This window comes from Mytilus trossulus, chromosome 9 (assembly GCF_036588685.1).
Source record: "Mytilus trossulus isolate FHL-02 chromosome 9, PNRI_Mtr1.1.1.hap1, whole genome shotgun sequence".
Lineage (NCBI taxonomy): Eukaryota > Metazoa > Mollusca > Bivalvia > Mytilida > Mytilidae > Mytilus > Mytilus trossulus.
Window position 1 is genome coordinate 76650625 of NC_086381.1, and position 24821 is coordinate 76675445.

Below are 24821 nucleotides of genomic sequence, written 5' to 3' on the forward strand. Positions count from 1 at the left end.
CTACTCTATATCTATGAACCGTTATCTTTTTAAATTTTATACTTGACATGTATATTAACCAACACCAGAGGGTGTGTCATAATGTATGTACAAATTCCTAGGTCAAAGTTCAAGGTCAAAAACTTAAGTTTCAGTTGACAACCCCATGTCCTATGGTAAAGATCGTGTCCACTCTATATCTTGAGAACCGTTATGATTTCAAAGTTTATACTTGACATGTATATTAACCAACACCAGAGGGTGTGTCAAAAGTCAAGGTTAAAAACTTTGGTTTCAGTTGACAACTCCATGTCCTATGGTAAAGATACAATTTTTTTACCATACATTATTTCAGCAGGGCCCACAGAGATGGCTCCCATCTCAATGATGTCTAGATTATTCATGCTCTTAAACAGATGAACAGTAAAATCTCAAATATTGTTCATGTATCTCTTTATTATGTCACTTCATATTTGTTGTTGGTTTAGGTTGACTGGTTTTATGTCAAGTATTGTATAGGTAAAATTGGTACAATAATTGCCTATTATTTAAAGAAGATGTATATTTGTATGATTGATAAAAGAGTTTTTGATTGTATTTCAGGGTAAGACTCCTTATGATATGGTAACAATGGAAAGCTATGATTCTGATGAGAAAAAAAGGAAGAAGAAAGAAGTGATGGACTTCCTAAAGGTAAATATTCTGTCTTAGCTAATAAGAGATATTTACAAATATGTTGACAGATTGTTAGAGACACAACAGACTTGGTACAAAAAAGTTACAATGAAACGGTTGCCTGTTGTATTCAATGTCATTGTAGTATTTGTTGTCAGTTAACAATGTACCCGGTAAGTTGACAATTCCAAGCTTGTTGCCTAATATAGATGTTGGCATATGCGAAAGACAAATGTTTGAAATCAGTGTCTCATCTGTTGGATGTCTCTTATATTTTGTGTCATCAGCTGGCTATCTCCTAGATATATACATCACATCATCTCCTTTTATGTATACATAATGTGTATCTCTGTGCGGAAAAGTTGATTTACATGTTTATGCAAATATGTAATAATCATATACTAAAACAAAAAGCACATCTTAACAAAATGTGTAGTATGCTGTCAACCTGTGTATAGATTTTAAAGCTTTCAGTATGTAGCGGGTAGACAAAACCACCTACATAGATAAAACCTCTATGAAATGAGTAAACTCAGTAACATTAACTCTCCTGTACATATTTTTTAAATTACATACAAAAACAAATAAATCACATCATCATTAAATAGGCCGTGTGCAGTAAATTTTACTCACGTGTGATATGTCTTAGAAGGAAAAACAATTACTGTGGCGATTAAAAATGTGGTAAAGATGTCAGACCACCAATTCATTCACTCCAATTTAGAATGTAAAGTTATATACTAAAGTAGTCCTTCCCTAAAAATAATATCCTTTTGAAGTCATTGTTTACTTAAACTAAACCAACAAATTTGCAGAAATGAAATTTTTTTGTGAAAGAGAAATATATTTAAACCATTTTTAGACATAATTTACTTGCCAATGAGTTTGCATTAAAAACTCAGGATTAATGCACTCCATGCTATATTTATTTAAGATTTCCAGAAAAACCAGGGGCTATGTTTAGTAGTTACCTTCGGTCATTGGTATTTTACTACAAGACATTAAACATGAATTATAAATGGCAGGTAGAAAGATTATACATGTATGATTCAGTATACTAAGAGTAACACCTGCTTTCTATGAAGTTAAAAATATTATAAAGCTGTAAATGTTGAAAAAATTGTTGGAATAGACAGGCTCTGACAGGGATTTAGAATTAGTGATCTGACACCTTTAAAGAAATAAACATGGTATCACAAAAATAAGAAAACAGCCTAACACCAGAATTTGTCCTTTCTTTTGCAATTAAACAATGGGAGAAATAAAAACAAATATAGTAACACATACTTTAAGAAATTATGTATTTTCTCCATTATGATTATGGTTGATAAAACTACTGTTTTTAACTTGGCAATAGCTGTTTCTGATAGAAATCAAAATAAATAAATAAACATAAACATAAATTATTTGAAAAAGAAAGAATATTACAAAATTTAAGTAAAATTTTATTTGTTGTCCCTTATTTTAGTTATTCAGATTGATGATCCCAATCGCTGTAACACAACCATGTCTGTGGTCTTTTATTCCCTCTTTCTCCATAAAGACTGATTAGAAATAGAATAATTTGTCTGACGTGTGTATTTCTTGATCTTGTGCATGTGCAAATTATGGGCAAGTTTGAAATTGTTCTTACAATCTTTATTGTCAGTGGCAAAAATAGGACTTTAGGATAGATATAAGATGTGGTATCGATTGGCAATGAGATAACTCTTCACAAGAGACCAAATGACCCAGAAATTAACAATGAAAGGTCACTCTACTAGTTTATTACATGTTTTTCTTTTTTAGACTGCCATGTCAAAGACATCCCCAGAATTGACTCCTGACAACCAATCGCAGGAACCTGCAGCACCAGTAGTTGGAGGTAATCATCTTATATTAATTATTCAGATACTGGCTGAAATAATAATTACTTGTTTCTAATTACGGAGACCTTGATGTCTGCTAACAATGGCGGTACTATCATTCCTACTGGTTCATCACACAAGGCAATTGTCTATGTTAATTATTGTATATACTGGCTGGAATGACATGATTGATGTATTGTTACTTATTTCTAATATATGGAAACCTTGATATCTGCATATAACCTGTATAATGTTAAAAAAAAAAAAAAACATTAATAGGAAAAGTAAAGTAGGCTATTGATGAAGATTGATTGATTACCAGATTAAAGATCATATTAACCTTAACATAAACTTCTCTCATTCTCATCCGATTTAGGGACTGTGGAATATTTATATGAGGGTGCGGCCGGTTTTTTCCTCAACCTGTTGATTACAGATCACAATAACCTTAAATTCATTCTCACCCGATTTATATAACATTCTCAACTTGTTCAGTTGACAACCAAATCCAGCCATCGGCTCAACTGGATTTTACAGAATAAGTAGTTTTTTGCAAATTAATACATTGACACATAAACGGATAGACACATTGACCAGTTGACCTATTAACAAATGGAAATATTAATCAATTGACACATTGACAGATCAGCATATCAAAATTGAGGTATCAAATTCAAACATTGACACATAAACATATCGACACAATGACTAGTTGACACATTAACAAACTGTCATATTGATAGATTGACAATTCTAAAGCTTTTTACACATTGACACATTGAGAGATCTACCCAAAAGCATACTCATACATTCATACATTGCCATGTTGACACACTGACAGATCATATAAAAAACAAGATGTGGTATGATTGCCAATAAAACAACTCTTCATAAGAGACCAAATGACAGAGAAATTAACAACTATAGATCACTGTACAACCTTCAACAATAAGCAAAGCCCATCCCGCATAGTCAGCTATAAAAGGCCCTGAAGTGACAAATGTAATTCAATTCAAACGAGAAAACTGACAGCCTAAATTATGTACAAAAAAATGAACGAAAAACAAATATGTAACACATCAACAAACGACAACCACTGAATTACAGGATCCTGACTTTGGACAGGCACATACATACAGCATATGGCAGGGTTAAACATGTAAGCGGGGTCCCAAACCTCCCCAAACCTTGGACAGTTGTGTTACGGTACAACATAAGAACGAACTATAAAAATCAGTTGTAAAAGGCAACACATTACCAGATTTATACATCAACACATTGAAATATCAACACACTGACAGATCGACACATAAACAGGCTCATACATCAACACATAAACATATCGTCAAATTGACATTTCAACACATTAACAGATTCATATATCAACACATTGACATATTTTAACACTGACAGATTAACACATTAATAGACTGAAACATCATATCACTGACAGATCACCACATTAACAGACTTCTACATCACCACACTGACAGATCACCACATTAACAGACTTCTACATCACCACACTGACAGATCAACACATTAACAGACTTCTACATCATCACACTGACAGATCAACACATTAACAGACTTATATATCATCACACTGACAGATCAACACATTAACAGACTTCTACATCATCACACTGACAGATCAACACATTCACAGACTTCTACATCATAACACTGACAGATCAACACATTAACCGACTTCTACATCCTCACACTGATAGATCAACACATTAACAGACTTCTACATCATCGTACTGACAGATCAAAACATTAACAGACTTCTACATCATCACACTGACAGATCAACACATTAACAGACTTCTACATCATAACACTGACAGATCAACACATGCACAGACTTCGACATCATCACACTGACAGATCAACAGATTAACAGACTTCTACATCATCACACTGACAGATCAGCACATTAACAGACTTCCACATCATCACACTGACAGATCAACATATTAACAGACTTTTACATCATCACACTGATAGATCAACATATCAACAAACTTTTACATCATCACACTGACAGATCAACACATTAACAGACTTCTATATCAGCACACTGACAGATCAACAGATTAACAGACTTCTACATCATAACACTGACAGATCAACACATTAACAGACTTATACATCATAACACTGACAGATCAACACATCAACAGACTTCTACATCATCACGCTGACATATCAACACATTAACAGATGTATACATCATTACCCTGACAGATCAACACATTAACATACTTGTACATCATAACACTGACAGATCAACACATTAACAGACTTATACATCATAACACTGACAGATTAACACATTAACAGACTTATACATCATAACACTGACATATCAACACATTAACAGACTTATACATCATAACACTTACAGATCAACACATTAACAGACTTCTACATCATAACACTGACAGATCAACACATTAACAGACTTATACATCATTACACTGACAGATCAACACATTAACAGACTTATACATCATTACACTTACAGATCAATACATTAACAGTCTCATACATCAACACATAGACATATAGATTTAACTAATTGACATATTTAAACACTGACAGATAAACATCAACACATTTAAGGAATAACAGTACTGTAGTTGAAGAGTTGCCACCGTCCTATTGTAGATTTGACGGTCGCAAATGCAGTTTTACTGGCGACGCCTAGCGGAGACAGTAAAACGGAGATTTGCGAACCTCAAATCAAAATTGACGGTGGCAACTCTTCAACTACAGTACTGTTATTCCGATTCTAATGCATTTCAAAAAGAAATAATAAGATAAAACGCAAAGACGTCATGGGTAAACGTGACGTCATACAAATGAAAACTTACAAACTGGAGGTTATTACGTAACCTGTAATCTTCAAAATCGGATAAAATAAGTTTAAAATGACGAGTTCGAGGTAGATGTTGTTTTATTTTGGATTATATAGTAGTAATCGAACATTTGTTGATTCAATCATTTCAAAATGGTTGTCCCTCCTTAGTTACGCCTGGTCAACTGTAGATTTGAAGGCAACTTTTAGCCAATGAATAAAATTGTTACATACAAATTGCATAAGAATAACATATTGACACACTGACAAATCCACACATTAACAGACTCAAACATCAACAAGTTGACATATCAACATATTGACAGATCAACACAATAACAGATTCATACATCAACACATGACGTATCGACACACCAACAGATCAACACATTAACAGCCTCAACCATTCACACATTGACATATAAACACATTTACAGACTCAAACATCAACACATTGACACATCGACACACTGACAAGTCAACATTTTCACTCATACATCGACACACTGATAGATCCACATATTACCAGACTCATACATAAACACATTGAAATATTGACACATTAACAGATCTATACATTAACAGATCTATATATTAACAGATCTATACATTGAAATAATGACACATTTACAGATCTATACATTGAAATAATGACACATTAACAGATCTATACATTAACAGATCTATACATTGAAATAATGACACATTTACAGATCTATACATTGACAGATCTATACATTGACAGATCTATACATTGAAATATTGACACATTAACAGATCTATACATTAACATATCTATACATTAACAGATCTATACATTAACATATCTATACATTAACAGATCTATACATTAACATATCTATACATTAACAGATCTATACATTAACATATCTATACATTAACATATCTATACATTAACAGATCTATACATTAACATATCTATACATTAACAGATCTATACATTAACAGACTCAAAACTCAATGCATTGAAATATCGACACTATGACAGATCTACACAATAGTACATTGGCACACTAACATCAACATATTACAAGACTTTTACATTAACACAATGACATATCAACACACTGACAGATCAACACATTAACAGATTGAAACATCAAGGCATTAACACACTAACATATCAACACATTAACAGATTCAAACATCAAGACATTAACACACTGACATATCAACACATTAACAGATTCAAACATCAAGGCATTAACACACTGACATACCAACACATTAACAGATTCAAACATCAAGACATTAACACACTGACATATCAACACATTAACAAACGTATACATTAACACATGGACATATCAAAACATTTATAGACTGAGAAATCAACACATTGACATCGACACTCTGACAGATCAAAACATTAACATACTCATTTATTAGCTCACCTGGCCCGAAGGGCCAAGTGAGCTTTTCTCATCACTTGGCGTCCGTCGTCCGTCGTCGTCGTCGTCCGTCGTCTTTAACTTTTACAAAAATCTTCTCCTCTGAAACTACTGGGCCAAATCAAACCAAACATGGCCACAATCATCATTGGGGTATCTAGTTTAAAAAATGTGTGGCGTGACCCGGTCAACCAACCAAGATGGCCGCCACGGCTAAAAATAGAACATAGGGGTAAAATGCAGTTTTTGGCTTATAACTCAAAAACCATAGCATTTAGAGCAAATCTGACAGGGAAATGTTTATCAGGTCAAGATCTATCTGCCCTGAAATTTTCAGATGAATCGGTCAATCGGTTGTTGGGTTGCTGCCCCTGAATTGGTAATTTTGAAGAAATTTTGCTGTTTTTGGTTATTATCTTGAATATTATTATAGTTAGAGATAAACTGTAAACAGCAATAATGTTCAGCAAAGTAAGATCTACAAATAAGTCAACATGACCAAAATGGTCAGTTGACCCGTTTAGGAGTTATTGCCCTTTATAGTCAATTTTTAACCATTTTTTGTTAATTAAAGTCATCTTTTACAAAAATCTTCTCCTCTGAAACTACTTTGCCAAATTAATCCAAACTTGGCCACAATCATCTTTGGGGTATCTAGTTTAAAAATTGTGTGGCGTGACCTGGTCAACCAACCAAGATGGCCGCCACGGCTAAAAATAGAACAAAGGGGTAAAATGCAGTTTTTGGCTTATATCTCAAAAACCAAAGCATTTTGAGGAAATCTGCCATGGGATAAAAATGTTTATCAGGTCAAGATCTATCTGCCCTAAAATTTTCAGATGAATCGGTCAATCGGTTGTTGGGTTGCTGCCCCTGAATTGGTAATTTTGAGGAAATTTTGCTGTTTTTGGTTATTATCTTGAATATTATTATAGATAGAGATAAACTGTAAACAGCAATAATGTTCAGCAAAGTAAGATCTACAAATAAGTTAACATGACCAAAATGGTCAGTTGACCCGTTTAGGAGTTATTGCCCTTTATAGTCAATTTTTAACCATTTTTCGTAAATTAATCTTTTACAAAAATCTTCTCCTCTGAAACTACTTGGCCAAATTAATCCAAACTTGGCCACAATCATCTTTTGGGTATCTAGTTTAAAAATTGTGTGGCGTGACCTGGTCAACCAACCAAGATGGCCGCCACCGCTAAAAATAGAACATAGGGGTAAAATGCAGTTTTTGGCTTATAACTCAAAAACCAAAGCATTTTGAGGAAATCTGACATGGGGTAAAAATGTTTATCAGGTCAAGAACTATCTGCCCTGAAATTTTCAGATGAATCGGTCAATCGGTTGTTGGGTTGCTGCCCCTGAATTGGTAATTTTGAGGAAATTTTGCTGTTTTTGGCTATTATCTTGAATATTATTATAGATAGAGATAAATTGTAAACAGCAATAATGTTCAGCAAAGTAAGATCTACAAATAAGTCAACATGACCAAAATGGTCAGTTGACCCCTTTAGGAGTTCTTGCCCTTTATAGTCAATCTTTAACCATTTTTCATAAATCTTAGTAATCTTTTACAAAATCTCCACTGAAACTACTAGGCCACAATCATCTTTGGGGTATCTAGTTTGAAAAATGTGTCCGATGACCTGGCCATTCAACCAAGATGGCCGCCACGGCTAAAAATAGAACATAGGGGTAAAATGCAGTTTTTTGCTTATAACTATGAAACCAAAGCATCTAGAGCAAATCTGACAAGAAGTTAAATTGTTAATCAAGTCAATATCTATCTGCCCTGAATTTTTCAGATGAATTGGACAACTGGTTGTTGGGTTGCTGCCCTCCAATTGGTAATTTTTAAAGAAATTTTGCTGTTTTTGGTTATCTTGAATACTATTATAGATAGCGATAAACTGTAAACAGCAATAATGTTCAGCAAAGTAAGATCTACAAATAAGTCAACATGACCTAAATGGTCAATTGACCCCTTAAGGAGTTATTGCCCTTTATAGTCAATTTTTAACAATTTTCATTAATTTGGTAAATTTATGTAAATTTTTAACAAATATAGTTCTCTGTTACTAATGGGCAAAGTTCATGATAGATATAATTGTAAGAAGCAAAATCGTTCAGTAAAGTAAGAACTTCAAACACATCACCATCACCAAAATACAATTTTGTCATGAATCCATTTGTGTCCTTTGTTTAATATGCACATAGACCAAGGTGAGCGACACAGGCTCTTTAGAGCCTCTAGTTATTTTAATGACAGAGAGAGTGCTGGCAGCAAACTTCTAATTAAGGATATTTAAAGACCACTGTGACTTTATAGGAAATATGTCAGAAGTCATTGCTGTAAATAACACATCTCCAGCATCATAAGAAACATATATCCTTGTCTAATAGTATTATTTAAGATAAATTTATTGAAACATTGTCCAGTGTCAGAGACAAAAAGTGGAGAAATTATCTTTGAGTGTGTGTATGCATACATTTTTTTCACAAACATGATGAAATTTAAACTTTCAAACTTTTTTTTTTTTTCAGATCCCATCGGAAAAGGGCAACAGTCTGCCATGTTAAATCGTTTATTAGGCAAGGGCAGCTATGAATCATTTGATATGAGATGCATGGTAACCGGCCAGTTTTCCGTTGGGAAGTCTACTCTTGTGAAGCTGTTAGCTGGTGATATTGTACTAGATGGTCGACAGCCGACTGACGGCATTTCTCTCGTAGAAGGTCGCTGTGGCCTCGACATTGAGACGAAAGAGTGGATTCTAATTGATCCAGGTGAGAAAATACACAAGTAGAAATATCTTACCACATGCTGTTGTGTGGACCTCCCTATCAGCAGACATGCTATAGCACTGATTTTAATCACATTACATTGTAGCCATATGTTTTGTGAGTTCTATTCAGGCACCAAGTTAATTCAAATTGAATTTTAATGTTAAAATTATGGAATAATTTGACATTTATTTTCGATAATCAATAATGTCATCAATCCATCAGTTAAAACATGACTCTCTTTAGAATACAGTAATAGCATTATGTGAATGTTACACTTGATAAGATTGAATTTTGATCTTAATTATGATTTTTCTTATATTCTTCACTTGGTTTTGACAGCCTGTAGCTGTTTTGGATTTGATTTGCCTGATGTATTAATTTAATTTCAGACTCTTATAACGCCCTGGATGTTGTGTACAACAAAGTGTTAATGACCTCTCTCAAAGAAGAGGAGAGTGAACCCACTGAAAAGTTTAATCAGGCTTCAGATGCAAGTCCAACTGGTTATGCCAAAGCCACACTGTCCTCTATGCCCTCAGAAAAGTCGACAGCAGCACAATCTCTACCACCTGCGAAATCCTCCAATGTGCCTCTCACGGTAAAACAGATGGGAAAGAAAATGAGAACAAGAATGACTAAAGAGGAAATAAAAAAGAAAATGGAAAAAGTCCTCAAAAGTGGGAAGTATAAGATGAAAGTTGGGCGTCTTATCTTCTGGGATTTCGGTGGACAATATGTTTATCTAACAACACACCAGACCTTCATGACGTTCCGGGCATTGTTTCTTGTAGTATTTGATGGGAGCAAAGATTTGCATGAACAGGTCCCTGATGTGATGTGTTTTCCAGGGCAGCACATGACGCCAACGCCAGCAGGTATTATGCATGTTAATTACACACAGATAATGCAAACAGGATACATTTTTAAAACAGCAAGGTGATATCTTTTCTAAATATATAAGCAAACTTAAATGTTTACTTAATTTATTTACATTGTCACTTTTAGCTTGTCACCAACTACAATATTATACCTCAATTCGCATTTTGCAGCATTGATATGAGGTACTGTGGATTCATTCTTATTCGTGATTTACCAATTTTTGTGGCTTTCGTGGGGTCATTGCGAACCATGAATTTAAGAATTATATACTGAACATGCTGAAATAGACTGAAGAACAAATACAACAATAGTGTCTATACATATACACTGAAACAGTTGTCACTTTTTGACAGAGATTCCAACTTAAAGGAAGATGTTTATCAACTGTAAGAATTTATGAGGTTGACAAAGTATTTTTTATTACGGGTTAACAAGACAAAAGACAAAGAAAAACTTAAAAGTGTAGGATCACAACTATGAACTAGACTTTTTTATACTTCTTTTAAAAATGTTTTATGACATATTTGAATTTTATTTTGTAGTATTCTTGCAATATTGGGTCAATTCCATACTGACCTATTGTAAGGTTGTATATGCAGGCATTCCAAAGATCTTGTTTGTTGCCACTCACAAAGATAAAGTATTACCGGTAAGTGAACTAATGTTAGCTATATATTAGTAAGTAATTGCCATTTGAATACTTCAATAATATGTATAATTAGCCTCATAAGAGCTCTTATGCTTACATAATGATGTCATGCCCATATGTCTTAAATTGACCAAACTTTGTGTAAAACTACACTTTTGAAAGAACAATACCCCATTGATTTGTGGGTAATACATTAAGATCATATTACAAGGCCTACACACAGAAATTTGATATGCAGTTGTATCAATATTAAATTTGATACATCTCATTTCCATGGAGATTATTTGATCCTGCCACTCTCAGTCATGGTCTATTGACCTCAAACAATTGCTCATATTAAATGTAAAAAATTTCATTTTAGTCAATTTTATTTAAACATATATGTTGTCAATGAGAAACTGTCATTTATTAAGTTAAACTTTGTATGCACCTGCCGTAGGGGAGGGGGCATTAAGTTTTATCCTTGTCCTTATGTACTTTCGTATGCCTGTAAGTCCCAACATTGGTTCCCGTCCTCTAACTTTAATTTGCCTCAATCAAATGTTATGAAGCTAATACACAATGCCACTTTCACCGTTTCAGAGATATGCCTTTTAAAAATGGAAAAAAATGTTGATCTTTTTGTTTCTGTTCTATAACTTTAGTTTGCCTCAACCAAATATCATGAAACTTATACGTAGATTACCTTAGCCCTATTTGGCACAACTTTTTGGAATTTTGGATCCTCATTGCTCTTCAACTTTGTATTTGTTTAGCTTTATAACTATTTTGATATGAGCGTCACTGATGAGTCTTATGTAGACGAAACACGCGTTTGGCGTACTAAATTATAATCCTGGTACCTTTGATAACTAATTATACAAAATGGTTGTTACCACAAAACACAGATCAAATTTGGATTTTGATTGTGTCACTTTTACTGTTATAGCGTTATGCTCCTTGGCAAATGGAAAAAAATCTAAAAAATATAAGTTCTGTTCTCTTACTCTATACAATGCTTAAGACCAAAAAACATAAATCAAGTTTGAATTTTGTAGGCTATACTTTTGCTGTTCTAAAGTTATGCCTTTTAGAAATATTGATTTGTTTGTTTCTGTTCCCTAACTTTAAATTGCCTCAACCAAATTTAAATATTACGAACAGTATGCACAATGCTTACTAGCAAAATACTTAGATCAAGTACACATTTGGGTAGTGTCTCTTCTACAGTTCTTGAGTTCTGTGCCCTTTTAGCATTGGCATCATGTGTGTACCTTGGACACATTCTCCATTTATTTATAACTGCAAATTTATATCATACAATATTTTTTTTTTCACGAAAATACTGAAATTACTGGCTATTCATTGCTATTAGGCTTTTAATAGTTTGAACTGTTTTAGATTTATTGCCAATTTATTAAAATATATTTGTTTACAAGTGTTTAAAAACTATGTAGATAGTACAATTGTGAATAACAAAAAACATCTTCTAAAAATATTGATAGGGGATTAATTAAGGAACCAAAAGAGCAAACAAATATATAGGTCAATGTGCTTGTTTTTTATATAATAGCCATTGACATTTTGGCCGGAAAATGGTCTCTCTTGACTGATCAAAGCTTTATCATTGACAAGTTTAAGTTCTTAAAAACATTTAAAATATAATTAAAATTGTATAAGACTTTAACAGATGGCTTATCAATATACATGTAAAATATTTGTAAAAAGAAAAATGGGGGTCAATTGGCGAATTTGTTTAAGGCATTCGAATGGATAAAATCACAGGATTCCGTAAATCTGACAAACAATCCAAAACATGACAAGCGAACATCCTTAATAGTATTGGAAATATCTTTAAAAGTATAAGAGCTAGGCTAAAGTTGTAAATTGACCTGTAACAGTAGAAATGTCTACTCTGAAAATTTGAGATCAATCTAATTATATAATTGTGGTTTTAGATAATGATGTGCGATGCAACCTTTTTACAGCCTCAAGTTTATTATACCCCACGCAACAAAGTTGCAGAGGGTATAATGTTTTTGGCCCATCTGTCTGTCGGTCCATCCGTCCGTCCGTCAGTCCTGTTTCTTGTCATCGCAACTTCTCTCAAACCACACAACAGAATTTCATTAAACCTTTTTAGATAATAAGGACATACCATCTAGTTGTGCATGTCGACAGGAAATTACTATTCATTTTTTTAGGAGTTACCCCCCTTTGAACTTATTGGCTTCAATGTACTACTGCAACAGTTTGTCATTGCAACTCCTCTGAAACCACATAACAGAATTTCATGAAACTTTGTAGATAATAAGAACATACTAAGTAGATGTGCATATCGACAGGAAATTACGATTCATTTTTTTTCTAGGAGTTACGCCCCTTTGAGCTTATTTGCTTCAATGTACTTCTGCAACAGTTTGTCATCGCAGTTCCTCTGAAACCACACAACAGAATTTCATGAAACTTTGTAGATAATAAGGACATACTGTGTAGATGCCCATATTGACAGGAAATTATGATTCCCCTTTTTTTATACAACTTTTTTTCTTACACTTATTTTATTTCTCCAATGACAATGTGGGGACGTGGGGTATGTGAGTGCGCTCACTAAGGGTCTTTAATTTATTTGGCAACCTTTTTATGTTTTCATAGGAGAATGTTGAAACAAGACGTGAAGAGCTTTATAGTGGAATTGAGGAGTTGTTTAAAGACCACGAGGGACAACATCATCTGGTCCTTAGACCTCTAATATTTGTCAATGCAAAAAATCAAGATGACCCAGAAATAGAAGTTCTGAAGAAAAAAATTACAGAACTTACATTCAACCACCCATGTTGGGGTGAAAGAATGCCCAATGCTTGTGTTCCACTAGAGCTCGAGATCGCCGAATTAGTGGCAGAGGGAAAACAAATTATGTCATTGGCTGAAGTTAAAGAATTAAATGCCATCAGCGAGGTGTCTGTCCTGTCTGCTGGACAGCTGACTGATTTCCTACATTTTCAGCATTCTGTAGGGAAGATTGTTTATTTTGATACTCCACAACTGAGAGATAATGTTATCATCAGTCCCCTTCTTATGGTGGAAGTTATGAGATCTTTCATTACAGGTGTGTATATATTTTAAGTGAGTAGCTAGTGATGATATGGCTGGTAAAAACCAATATACCAAAATATTGATTACAAACAATTTTCCAGAGCACTGAAGACTGTTAAATGGTGCCTTTCACTAATCTTTTAAACTTTGTAAGAACTTTTTATTATACAATTAGTCAAAATTAATCTTTTCTTTGGGTATTCATAGCGTCACTACTTGTTAAATTGTAGCTAATTATTTTATTATGTTTATATCCTCTGGAGAGAATGGATGTTTTGTAAAAAATGATTGCAAAATTAAAAACTGTTTTCAAAATATAGAAAATATGTAATGGGTTAATGTTCTTCCAAATGAGAAAGGATTCTATTTTGTTCATCGAATGCCTTTTATAAAAAAAGTTTAATTACTGCTAAAATAGGTATTTTATAAGATAAGATAATTTTGTTTCATGTCCTGACCTAGGTGAGCATTAAAACTTTCATTTATATTACCTTTTAATATAAGTATATTTTATCTTTGATTTCAAGTCATAAGATTTTTTTTGTTTTCATTTTCATAGATGTTGAATTCTGGCCAAAAGAAGGTAAAACAAGAAAAACCTTCAAAAAGATGTCAAAAAATGGAATGATACAAAAAGAAGACCTCTACCAGATTTGGGAACAAAAAGAATTTTGTCAGATTTTACCATTTAAAGAGTTTGTATTTGATATGCTGATACATCTTGATATCGTATCTGAACAGCGTAGATATGATACAAAAACAGGAAGTCGGCTACCAGTAGAACACTTCTTTGTACCATGTATGCTTACCCAAAGAAATGATACAGATTTCTTGACAAAAGAATGTACACCAGAGAGGACACTTAGTTTGGCCTTTGTTTTCAAAGGAACCATCATACCTCCAGCCTTACCAAACCGTCTTATATGCGCATGTCTCAGTATGTGGACATTAAAACAATACCGTGGAAGGAAACTTATGTTTTCTGGGTTTGTTGGGTTATCATTTGATAAAGAGCATGATATCGTTATCTGTGTAGAAGGTAACTCGATCTTACTGTACCTAGTCCACAAGCGCTCCAAGGGGCTGATAATACCTGATATAGCCAGCAGTGTCCGGGATTGTTTGTTTGTTACTTTAGAGAGAATCTCCGAATTTTATCAGTCCTCCATCCATTGTAAAGCCAGCAGCAAGTCACCCTTCCACACCGAGTATTCCTGCTCGAAACTAAACTGTTTCACATCAGAACACAAGATGGTTTCAGAAGCTGCAGAATGTTTTTGTGAACACGGTGAAAACATTAAAACTAACTGGAGTATTTGGAACAAGCAAAGGGTATCTATATACTTTTATTGGTATATCTATGAGAGATATTTAGAATTGTATGTCTAAGCCTCCGCATAAGCGCCAAGTTCTCTTATTGCAGATTATTGGTATTATATTTGCATTATACATGTTCGTTAGACATTTAATTTTTCAACTCTATATAAAAAAATAAGATATGGTATATGATTTTCAACGTGAAAATTCTTCATCATAAACCAAATGACGTAAAATTCAGCACCAAAGGCCTTCAACAAATAGCAAACTATATGCTCATACCAAGCTCTTTGAAGTTGTTATGTAAGGCCAATTAAAATTAATTGCTAAATTTATATCCCTGCCTGCCCCTCTGAAATTGTCCCGCCCCGATTTTTTTTATTAAACAAAAATACGATTTCCGGATTTTGTTCATGTCCGTTACCGGGAACCATCAATAATTTCGTTTCATTCAACACTTCCGGTTTAAATTTCGTTTTTGTGTTTCTTCGAGTAAACTAAAGACTCAAATGATTGAGTTGACATATTCTGCTGCTCTATGATGACAACATCATCTACCGAGAATAGAGATTGATCACGAGAAGGGCATGAAATATTCGAGTAACGAGTAAAACGCCTTGTCATTTAACGCAAATTGCGGTAGTCACAAGTGAATCGAAAACCGTGTTTTTTCTTCCTTTAATATTTATTTATTTACGATAACTTTGTGTCAGGAAATTTGGACTGTGAATGATATCCAAAGCGCAAGAATCGTAGAACAAATTGGTACAAGAAACATGACTGGATTAAAGAAATTGACACAAGCATGAATTCGTTTGATTTATGATTTATGATTTATTGAGAAAAAAAAGTCGACAAACACGCATTTTAATTCATTTATATTTACCCATGGCTATTGTTTTTGTTGATAAACAGCAAACACCCTCTGTAACTGTCCCAATACCATCAATATAGTCATTAAACAGCAGCTAATTTTTGGTTAAGTTCATGTTTTACATCATAATTACTTTCCACACTGAGTTTACATTTTATTTTGTACTCATAATACTTGTGTTGCATACAATTGTACCAATACATTTTATTGATTTTATGTGGAGTACAAACCATTGCTTAGAAATCAAAATAAATTTGGTGTAGGTCTAGTCCAACTGAAGAGAGCATTTCTCTTCTCTTTGATGTATACTATAAATAGGTTTCTAAAGCGGCAATTACATGTATAACAGTGGTTACCAATCATGGATTTTTATTTAAGAGTTTAAAAAATAGTATCGGATTCCTTATACAGCATGTATATACATTATACAAGCTTGTTTTCCACTAGCACATACCCCGCAGTATGCAGAACTTGTGACAAGAGTTTCATATGAAATAAAATTTAAAAAATAAAATCCTCCCACCCGCCCCATTTTTTTCAAAAATTTGGATGAAAATCTACTAACTAATTTTAGTTGGCCTAAAAATGTTCATACATTCAGAGACAAATTTATATCTGTACCAACTTGCTGATGTTGGTATGATAGTAACTAAACATAAAATGTATCAGACAGAGGGACAAAGGATGATAATGTTGATATGACACCTCTTTGTTTAACTTTTTTGTGTAAGGTAGATGAGCAGATTGATATTGATAATATTTACTTGACTTTGCTTGTAGTAACTATAAGCATTTGCCAATTATTGTATATTTATACCCCGCTTTAAAAAAGGGGAGTATACTGTTTTACCTCTGTCTGTCCTTCCGTCAGTCAGTCCGTCCGTCCCATGAATATTTTTCGTCGAATTTTTCTCAGATACTACAATACATTAGGATTTCTGAAATTTGGTTTCAGGGTTTATCTAAGTCAGCTATACCGTGTGATGCGTTTTCAGATTGATCACTTGACAACTTCCTGTTTACCGAACACTTGTATGATTTTACACATGATAGCCAAGTTGAAAATTTTCGTCACATTTTTCTCAGGAACTACAATAAGGATTTCTGAAATTTGGTTTCAGGATTTATATAAGTCAGCTATACATTGTGATGCGTTTTCAGATTCATCACTCAACAACTTCCTGTTTACCGAACACTTGCATATTTTTACACTATTAATATTATCCACTTGCGGCGGGGGTATCATCAGTGAGTAGTAGCTCGCAGTTTCACTTGTTTCTATTATATGTGTTTGTGTCATTAGTTTCACATTTGTGAAATGTGTTTTTGTGGACCGATGAGCAAGTAGGTTGCTTACAGGAGTTATACAAATACTTGTTAAGTTATTTTCTATTTTGCAGGAACAAAAGCAGTGTGATGCTAATTGTCCAGGTAAATGTATCAATTATCTCTCTGCAATAGCAGGTTATTGACAAGGTTTAACATTTAACATTTAACTTACTAGTATGAACATATCCAATTTCATATTTGATGTCATAAACCTTGCTACTGGTGTGCTTTCGTGCTGATAACGATTACACAATATTTGAACATCAGTGGAAAAGCAATACATTTTTACCTTTTGAGTTAACAACTAAGTAAAATACATGTACTTCATATTTGATGTCATAAACCTTGCTATTGGTGTGCTTTCGTGCTGACAACGATTACAAATATTTGAACATCAGTGGAAAAGCAATACATTTTTACCTTTTGAGTTAACAGCTACTTTAAATACATGTACTTCATATTTCTTGTCATAAACCTTGCTATTGGTGTGCTTTCGTGCTGACAACGATTACAAATATTTGAACATCAGTGGAAAAGCAATACATTTTTACCTTTTGAGTTAACAGCTACTTTAAATACATGTACTTCATATTTCATATCATATACCTTGCTATTGGTGTGATTTCGTGCTGATAACGATTACACAATATTTGAACATCAGTGGAAAAGCAATACATTTTTACCTTTTGAGTTAACAGCTACTTTAAATACATGTACTTCATATTTCTTGTCATAAACCTTGCTATTGGTGTGCTTTCGTGCTGACAACGATTACAAATATTTGAAAATCAGTGGAAAAGCAATACATTTTTACCTTTTGAGTTAACAGCTACTTTAAATACATGTACTTCATATTTCATATCATATACCTTGCTATTGGTGTGATTTCGTGCTGATAACGATTACACAATATTTGAACATCAGTGGAAAAGCAATACATTTTTACCTTTTGAGTTAACAGCTACTTTAAATACATGTACTTCATATTTCTTGTCATAAACCTTGCTACTGGTGTGCTTTCGTGCTGATAACGATTACACAATATTTGAACATCGGGTGAGTGAGTGGAAAAGCAATACATTTTTACCTTTTGAGTTAACAAATACTTAAAATACATGTACTGGAACCTTACATTTAAAGTATATGATTTGGTGAAGTTCATGTTGCTTAGTCTTTAGTTATTTAAGTTTACTCTTCTGTACTAATATTTGTCTGTTTGTCTTTTTTATTTTAGCCATAGAGTTGGTCACTTCATTTTCAATCTATGAGTTTGACTGTCCCTCTAGTATCTTACGTCCCTCTTTTTTGCAAGTTTAGTTTAGATTAATTGCTTTAAATTACTACAATGTATCCTATATGTCTTATTAGTAAATTGTCTATGATGGATGTCAATAGATTAAAGTATGTGCTATATTTGAGATAGCACTTGTTTGTGTATTTTGTGAACATACGTTCGAAGTAATTATGATTAGGTTCCTGCATTTGGTGCTAATATTGCGTACCCAATAACTATCAATGTTGAATAGTTATTTCAACTGATCTCAGTGTATTAAAGTTATTCTTTACAAAGCATATGTGTTTTTGATTTAATCTTAGGTTTGAGTGAAGATGCATTATCTCAGATTCCAAGTGACAAAGAATTGTTCCGGCTGTCTGTTTATTGTGAGACACGCATGCTACACGATTTGGCTCTCCATCTTGAAATGGAAGAAATGGTATGGAATGACATGGAAGACAATTACCAAGGAAACATACAGATTGTCAAATTTATGACACTTATGCATTTAAAAGAGAATAATGAAATCAGTTTTGGAGACTTAGACAATGGATTGAGGGAAATGGAAATAACAACACATAAACTATGTGTGGTAAGAAATTACTGCAATGGACTGATTCAGTTGTATTTATCTTTTTTATATCGTATATATAACTTTTTGACATACCGTATGGTCAGTTGTAAGTCATATGGACTTGTACAATTGTATTCATCTCTTAACATAAAACTAAATTTTGCATATCGTATGGTTTAAGGTTTACATTTCAGTCTTGCAGTATTCATCTGACCTTGACATAAAAAAATGCATTTGAAAATACCAAAACCTTATATATACATGATGTACATATTTAGTGTCTACTTCACAAATAATAATGGATGGTCTCAAAAGAAGGTCGACAGATACCAAAGGGACAGTCAAACTCATAAATAGAAAATAAAATTAGAAAGACAAACAGACACACAATAGTACACATAACTCAACAAAGATATATAGATAAGTTTTGGCTACTTAATCTTATTTTTGTTATACATTTTTTAAAAACATTTGGAGTTGGTTTGCTTAATGAAATTGCAGACAAAAATTATCAAACATGTTTTTGTTATTACAACATATTGAAGAAATATGCAACTGAACATCAAGTTCTTGTTTTAGACAATCGTACAAACATTGCTTTATGACAGCAAAACATACATCAGGCAGGTCACAGGTTTTGGCTGTACCATACATCACTTAAACCAATAAGAAAAAGTTCATTCTTCATAAAATACAACCAGTTGCACTTATTATTTGGACATCTCTCTAATTCACCATATAAGTAGTTATAACACTTTTTCAGTATACAGTTTGAAGTATTTAGCAATTTAAACCAGTATTTGAAAATCTTACACTTTCTTGCGAAAATGAGAGGCAATCTACCTAGTTCTTGATATATCACAACATAGTTGGTAGATAATTAAACACCAAGTATATAGAACACTGAGGCGAAATGCAGTGTTTGGTTTATATCTTTAAAACTAAAAAACCTTTACAACACATCTGAAATCGGGTAGACATGTTCATCAGTATTATATTTATCTACCCTGATATTTTCAAATAAGCCGTTGGTGGGTTGCTGTCCGTGGATAAGTACTCTTAAGTACATTTTACGTTTTTTGTTTGGTTATAATCTTAAATATCTAATAAAATCTAACATCTTATAATCTATAATATGTAATACTATAAATTATGAGTATAACCTTATTTTACCTGATTTCTAAAAACTACAGTAGATACAGGTTGGCAACACAAACTCTTAAAAACCTCTACTTTGATATTATTATATTTGCAGGTAAGGCGGATAAAACAAGTTAAATCTAGTAAGTAGTGTACTATATTGAGGTCTGTATATGACATTATATTAAAGACTTTCTGTTTCGCTTACCTACATATCCCCTTCGACTGTATTTCACGAAGCAGTGATCAACGTTAACATGATTAGGTCCGTTTCTAAACTACTTTAAGCAGTTGTGTATGGAATATTTGTAATAAATAGATGCATGTCAGTTTGGCGGGTCCGATCTGACCATGATCTCATTTTCTTGGTTCATTGGTCAAATGTTTTGTTTTTGTGTTTTGGTCATATCAGAGAGGCACTGAGTACACTAATTGAATGCTCATATTTTGTAGTCCTCCTCTCATATTCTTATTCTTTCATATAACCGAAGAGAGCAATTGTTACCAGTTTGTGTCATCGATTTATATTTTCTTGTTCTCTTCAACCATCAAATACTTCAGCTTCTCTTCTAGTCGACACCAAAGAATGGGAACAGAGACATTTTTTTTAAAAATGTTATGGTGCTGACGTATACCTATTGAAGTTCCCTAAGTTGAACTGAAATGAAGTCCATACCCAGTCTATCATATAAGTGTCAAAAATATATTCAATCTGGAAAATCATTATATATATGAGACTCCCGGGTGTGCAGGTCATGGATCTGTGCATAAAAAAATGTTGAATTCTAATTATTTGCGATAACCAATCAGCTGTTGACACAGAAGAAACAATGTATTTCTGGCCTTTTTGTAATTTTGACAATTCATTGCAATATTAGAACATGTGCACTATGTAAAAAATATACAAAGTTTCATTCTCTGAACAGTTCATTGATAAACTATCGTATTTTGTCTACTTTTATAACGAACTTCTACACGTCAGAAACTGTTGAATCAATTTCAATAAAACTTCCAGTGAGTATTCCTTTAAGTATGCAGCATTATTGTTCTGTCAACAATCATGGCTGCTATGGCTAAAACAATAAATCTTCTCACAAGCATAACACACATTTAAGTATTAATATTAACATTCCATTGCTTTAAAAAAAAAAACCATTCGGGGTAATACTACAAATCAAATTTTTGATTAAGTTTTGACAATTTCGCTGTAGATGTATTTTATTTCTTATTTTTTATAGGTATTCCTGACGATATTCTGGACTGTATTCCATCAGATGAAATTTTAGATAGATTAGCACCGCTGATTGGCAAGATGTTCTATCAACTAGGAATAGAACTTGGACTGTCTGTAGAAGATATAGAGAGCATTAAAGAGAAATATGATCGTGATTTGACAGCACAGAATAAGGAAGTGTTGTTTACATGGAGGAAAGACAGAACCGTGAAACCTACAATACGTGTTCTTGAGCAAGCTTTTGTTAATATTGGTAAAGGAGCAAGGTGTTTAAAGGAGGTTGTAAAGGATGTTGATCCCAATACACTTACAGCAGTAGAAATGGTTACAGGTAATACTATATGAACGGTCTGGGTAAATAAAAAAAACCACAACATACGGTATTATTTAAAACAGGTATTCAGTACAGGAAATATGTATATCATAGATTCATAACAAAAATATATAGAATCAGTGCTAACAGAGTTTTATTATACAATGCCCCTGACGTTATTTTTGCTGAATGAAATTACATACAATCAGGGAAATATATAAAACAAAGTAAGTCTATTGTACTTTACCGTATGGTTAAGCACAGATCTCTCCTCTACCGCTTTTGTCTGACATATTATTTAATAAAATTGAGAATTAAAACAGGGAATGTATCAAGGAGACAACAATCCGACCATAAACCAGACACCTTACTTTTAATTTCAAATGACATCCAACTTGATTTAATCTGTGTATTATGACATTTCACGGCAGTTTTCTTATCAATAATGATATAACAACGTCTGATGCACATACACAATGTAAGAAAATTGTAAGCTTTCTTTTGATTAATGATCAAAAATGTTAATGTCATCATTATATTGTTGTTACTACATGTTATTGTCCTGCCTTTGGCCATCATATGGGTGTAACTTGTGCTTTAATTAAGCTATTACTAAACTTCTTCTTTGTTAATAAACAGATCTGTTCATTTACAGATATAATCAGGGAAAACAAAAACAGAATCATACAAGATATACAAATCTGCCAAATTTTAGACCATATGATGACACATTTGGTGATCTCAGCAGACGACAGACTTGATATTGAACATCATCCTCGACATGATGACCAGAACAAAGCATTGCTGGATATTGTGATTAAAAGGAGAGAACCTGCTTACAGTGTGTTTGTTGATGGATTACGTAATTATGGATACGAAGATATCGCTGATAATTTGCAATGTGCTACACATGATATCAGTCCAACATTAGTGTCTGCTGAAAATGAAGGTATGGCGAAAGGGATCATGAACACAAGCAACGAATGTTTATAATAAAACATGAAATATTTTGGTATTTCTGCGCATGTTAGTGTGACATTCGACACAGAGTTTATTTGATTTTATAATACTTTGTAGATGTAAAAAAGTTCCTCAGATGGGTTTGATTTCTTTTTGGCTTGATACATTTTGAAACAATAGAAAATCAAATTTCACTACTTGATGCGAAAATAAATATAACTGCATATAGTTTCCCACATGAAGGTAAACACATCTATACTGCATCAAGAATAAACTTGATATATACAATAGCCGTGTATTAATAAATTTGTATTAATGAAACAAATGAACTTCCAAACCCTCTATGGATAAATACGTATCAATTCAGTGAAATTTTAGAAAATATTGCATTAAAATAGTTCTCATGTTAAAGTAAAGCCACTTAAAATCTCTATCCGTATCAACTGGTTTGGTAGATTATCTAATGCCAAACTTATCCGATAATCGCTGACAATAAAGGCAATACAAGTTGAAGTTATGGGTATTACCTGTAATACTCTATTCAATAGTGATACAGTGAAAAAATAAATGTTTATTGACAAATGATAAATATGAAGTATTTTTGACTGCGTGTATGTTCAAACTATGAGCATTATGTGTTTCGGTCTGTGTGTCCGTTTGTTCGCACGTCTTTTTGTTTGTCCGTACATTTCTTCGTCTGGTTGTTCGTCTCTCGTTCTCGGTTTTGATTAAACTTGGTCAATATAGTGTTTAGTGAAGTTGAAATCCAATCAATTTGAAACGAAGTACATGTTCTCCATCATATTATATGTTGTATTTAATTCCAAATTAATGTGTTTTTGTATAAATATTTCTTTATTTCTTTTTTTCATAGTATTTTGTGTATTTCATTAAATCTGCTTTGATATCACCTTCAACAGCTTTCATGGAAAAGTTTGATAAAAGCCATATTATTCAATTTTATTGATGCATTATTAATCTTTTAAATTCTTTTCATGAAAATTACACTTTATTTCTCATATGTGTTTGGTTTTCTAATTAAACTTCACTGGGAATGTTCGAACCCATGGAAAAGCCCACGATGTATTTGAATTTATGTAACTATAAGGGACATATAAAAGCAAAATTCATCTAAGGTCCTATTTTCCTGATTCGTAACATGTACTTAATGAACAATGACTTATAACTGTAAAAAGAATCTCGATCATTTCTATTTCAAAGACAACAGTTATGGTCAACTATGAATTACTTTCAGATTAAGACCAAAAATACCAAACCAAAAAAGCAATTTACCATACATTGTGTATATGTATAGTTTAAACATATTTATTTATTTATAGGGGATTGAAAAACAAGGTTTGCAACTTATATTAATCCCTTTTTACTTTGAGGATGTGAATGCTGCCTTGTAGTGGCATTATCCTGCTCTTTTTCGAAATATACATGGGTGTCTTTTAGGTGCAAAAGATATGCCTATTTCTAACATGTGTTAGCCAATTGGCGTTACCTTCCGACGGCCTATCATCGTTTTATCTAGACCATATTCGCAAATGGTGTCAAGGAAGAGCTGAAAATTCAGTCCCTGCAATTTTCATCCTGGAATGGGGAACGATCCCAGAACCTTTG

The 24821-nt window shown here is 32.9% G+C and overlaps 1 protein-coding gene across 1 annotated transcript in view; it reads left to right on the top strand.

The window, feature by feature from the left end:
- Positions 1 to 24821, top strand: part of LOC134684948 (uncharacterized) — a 47408-nt gene that overhangs the window by 21195 nt on the left and 1392 nt on the right. The window contains exons 6-17 of the mRNA XM_063544269.1: positions 583 to 672; positions 2443 to 2518; positions 9333 to 9575; positions 9965 to 10450; positions 10997 to 11103; positions 13738 to 14191; positions 14738 to 15510; positions 17770 to 17800; positions 19295 to 19566; positions 20804 to 20831; positions 21927 to 22253; positions 22891 to 23184. Of these exons, the coding sequence (XP_063400339.1) occupies positions 583 to 672; positions 2443 to 2518; positions 9333 to 9575; positions 9965 to 10450; positions 10997 to 11103; positions 13738 to 14191; positions 14738 to 15510; positions 17770 to 17800; positions 19295 to 19566; positions 20804 to 20831; positions 21927 to 22253; positions 22891 to 23184 (3181 nt within the window). The remainder of the gene's footprint in view (positions 1 to 582; positions 673 to 2442; positions 2519 to 9332; positions 9576 to 9964; positions 10451 to 10996; positions 11104 to 13737; positions 14192 to 14737; positions 15511 to 17769; positions 17801 to 19294; positions 19567 to 20803; positions 20832 to 21926; positions 22254 to 22890; positions 23185 to 24821) is intronic.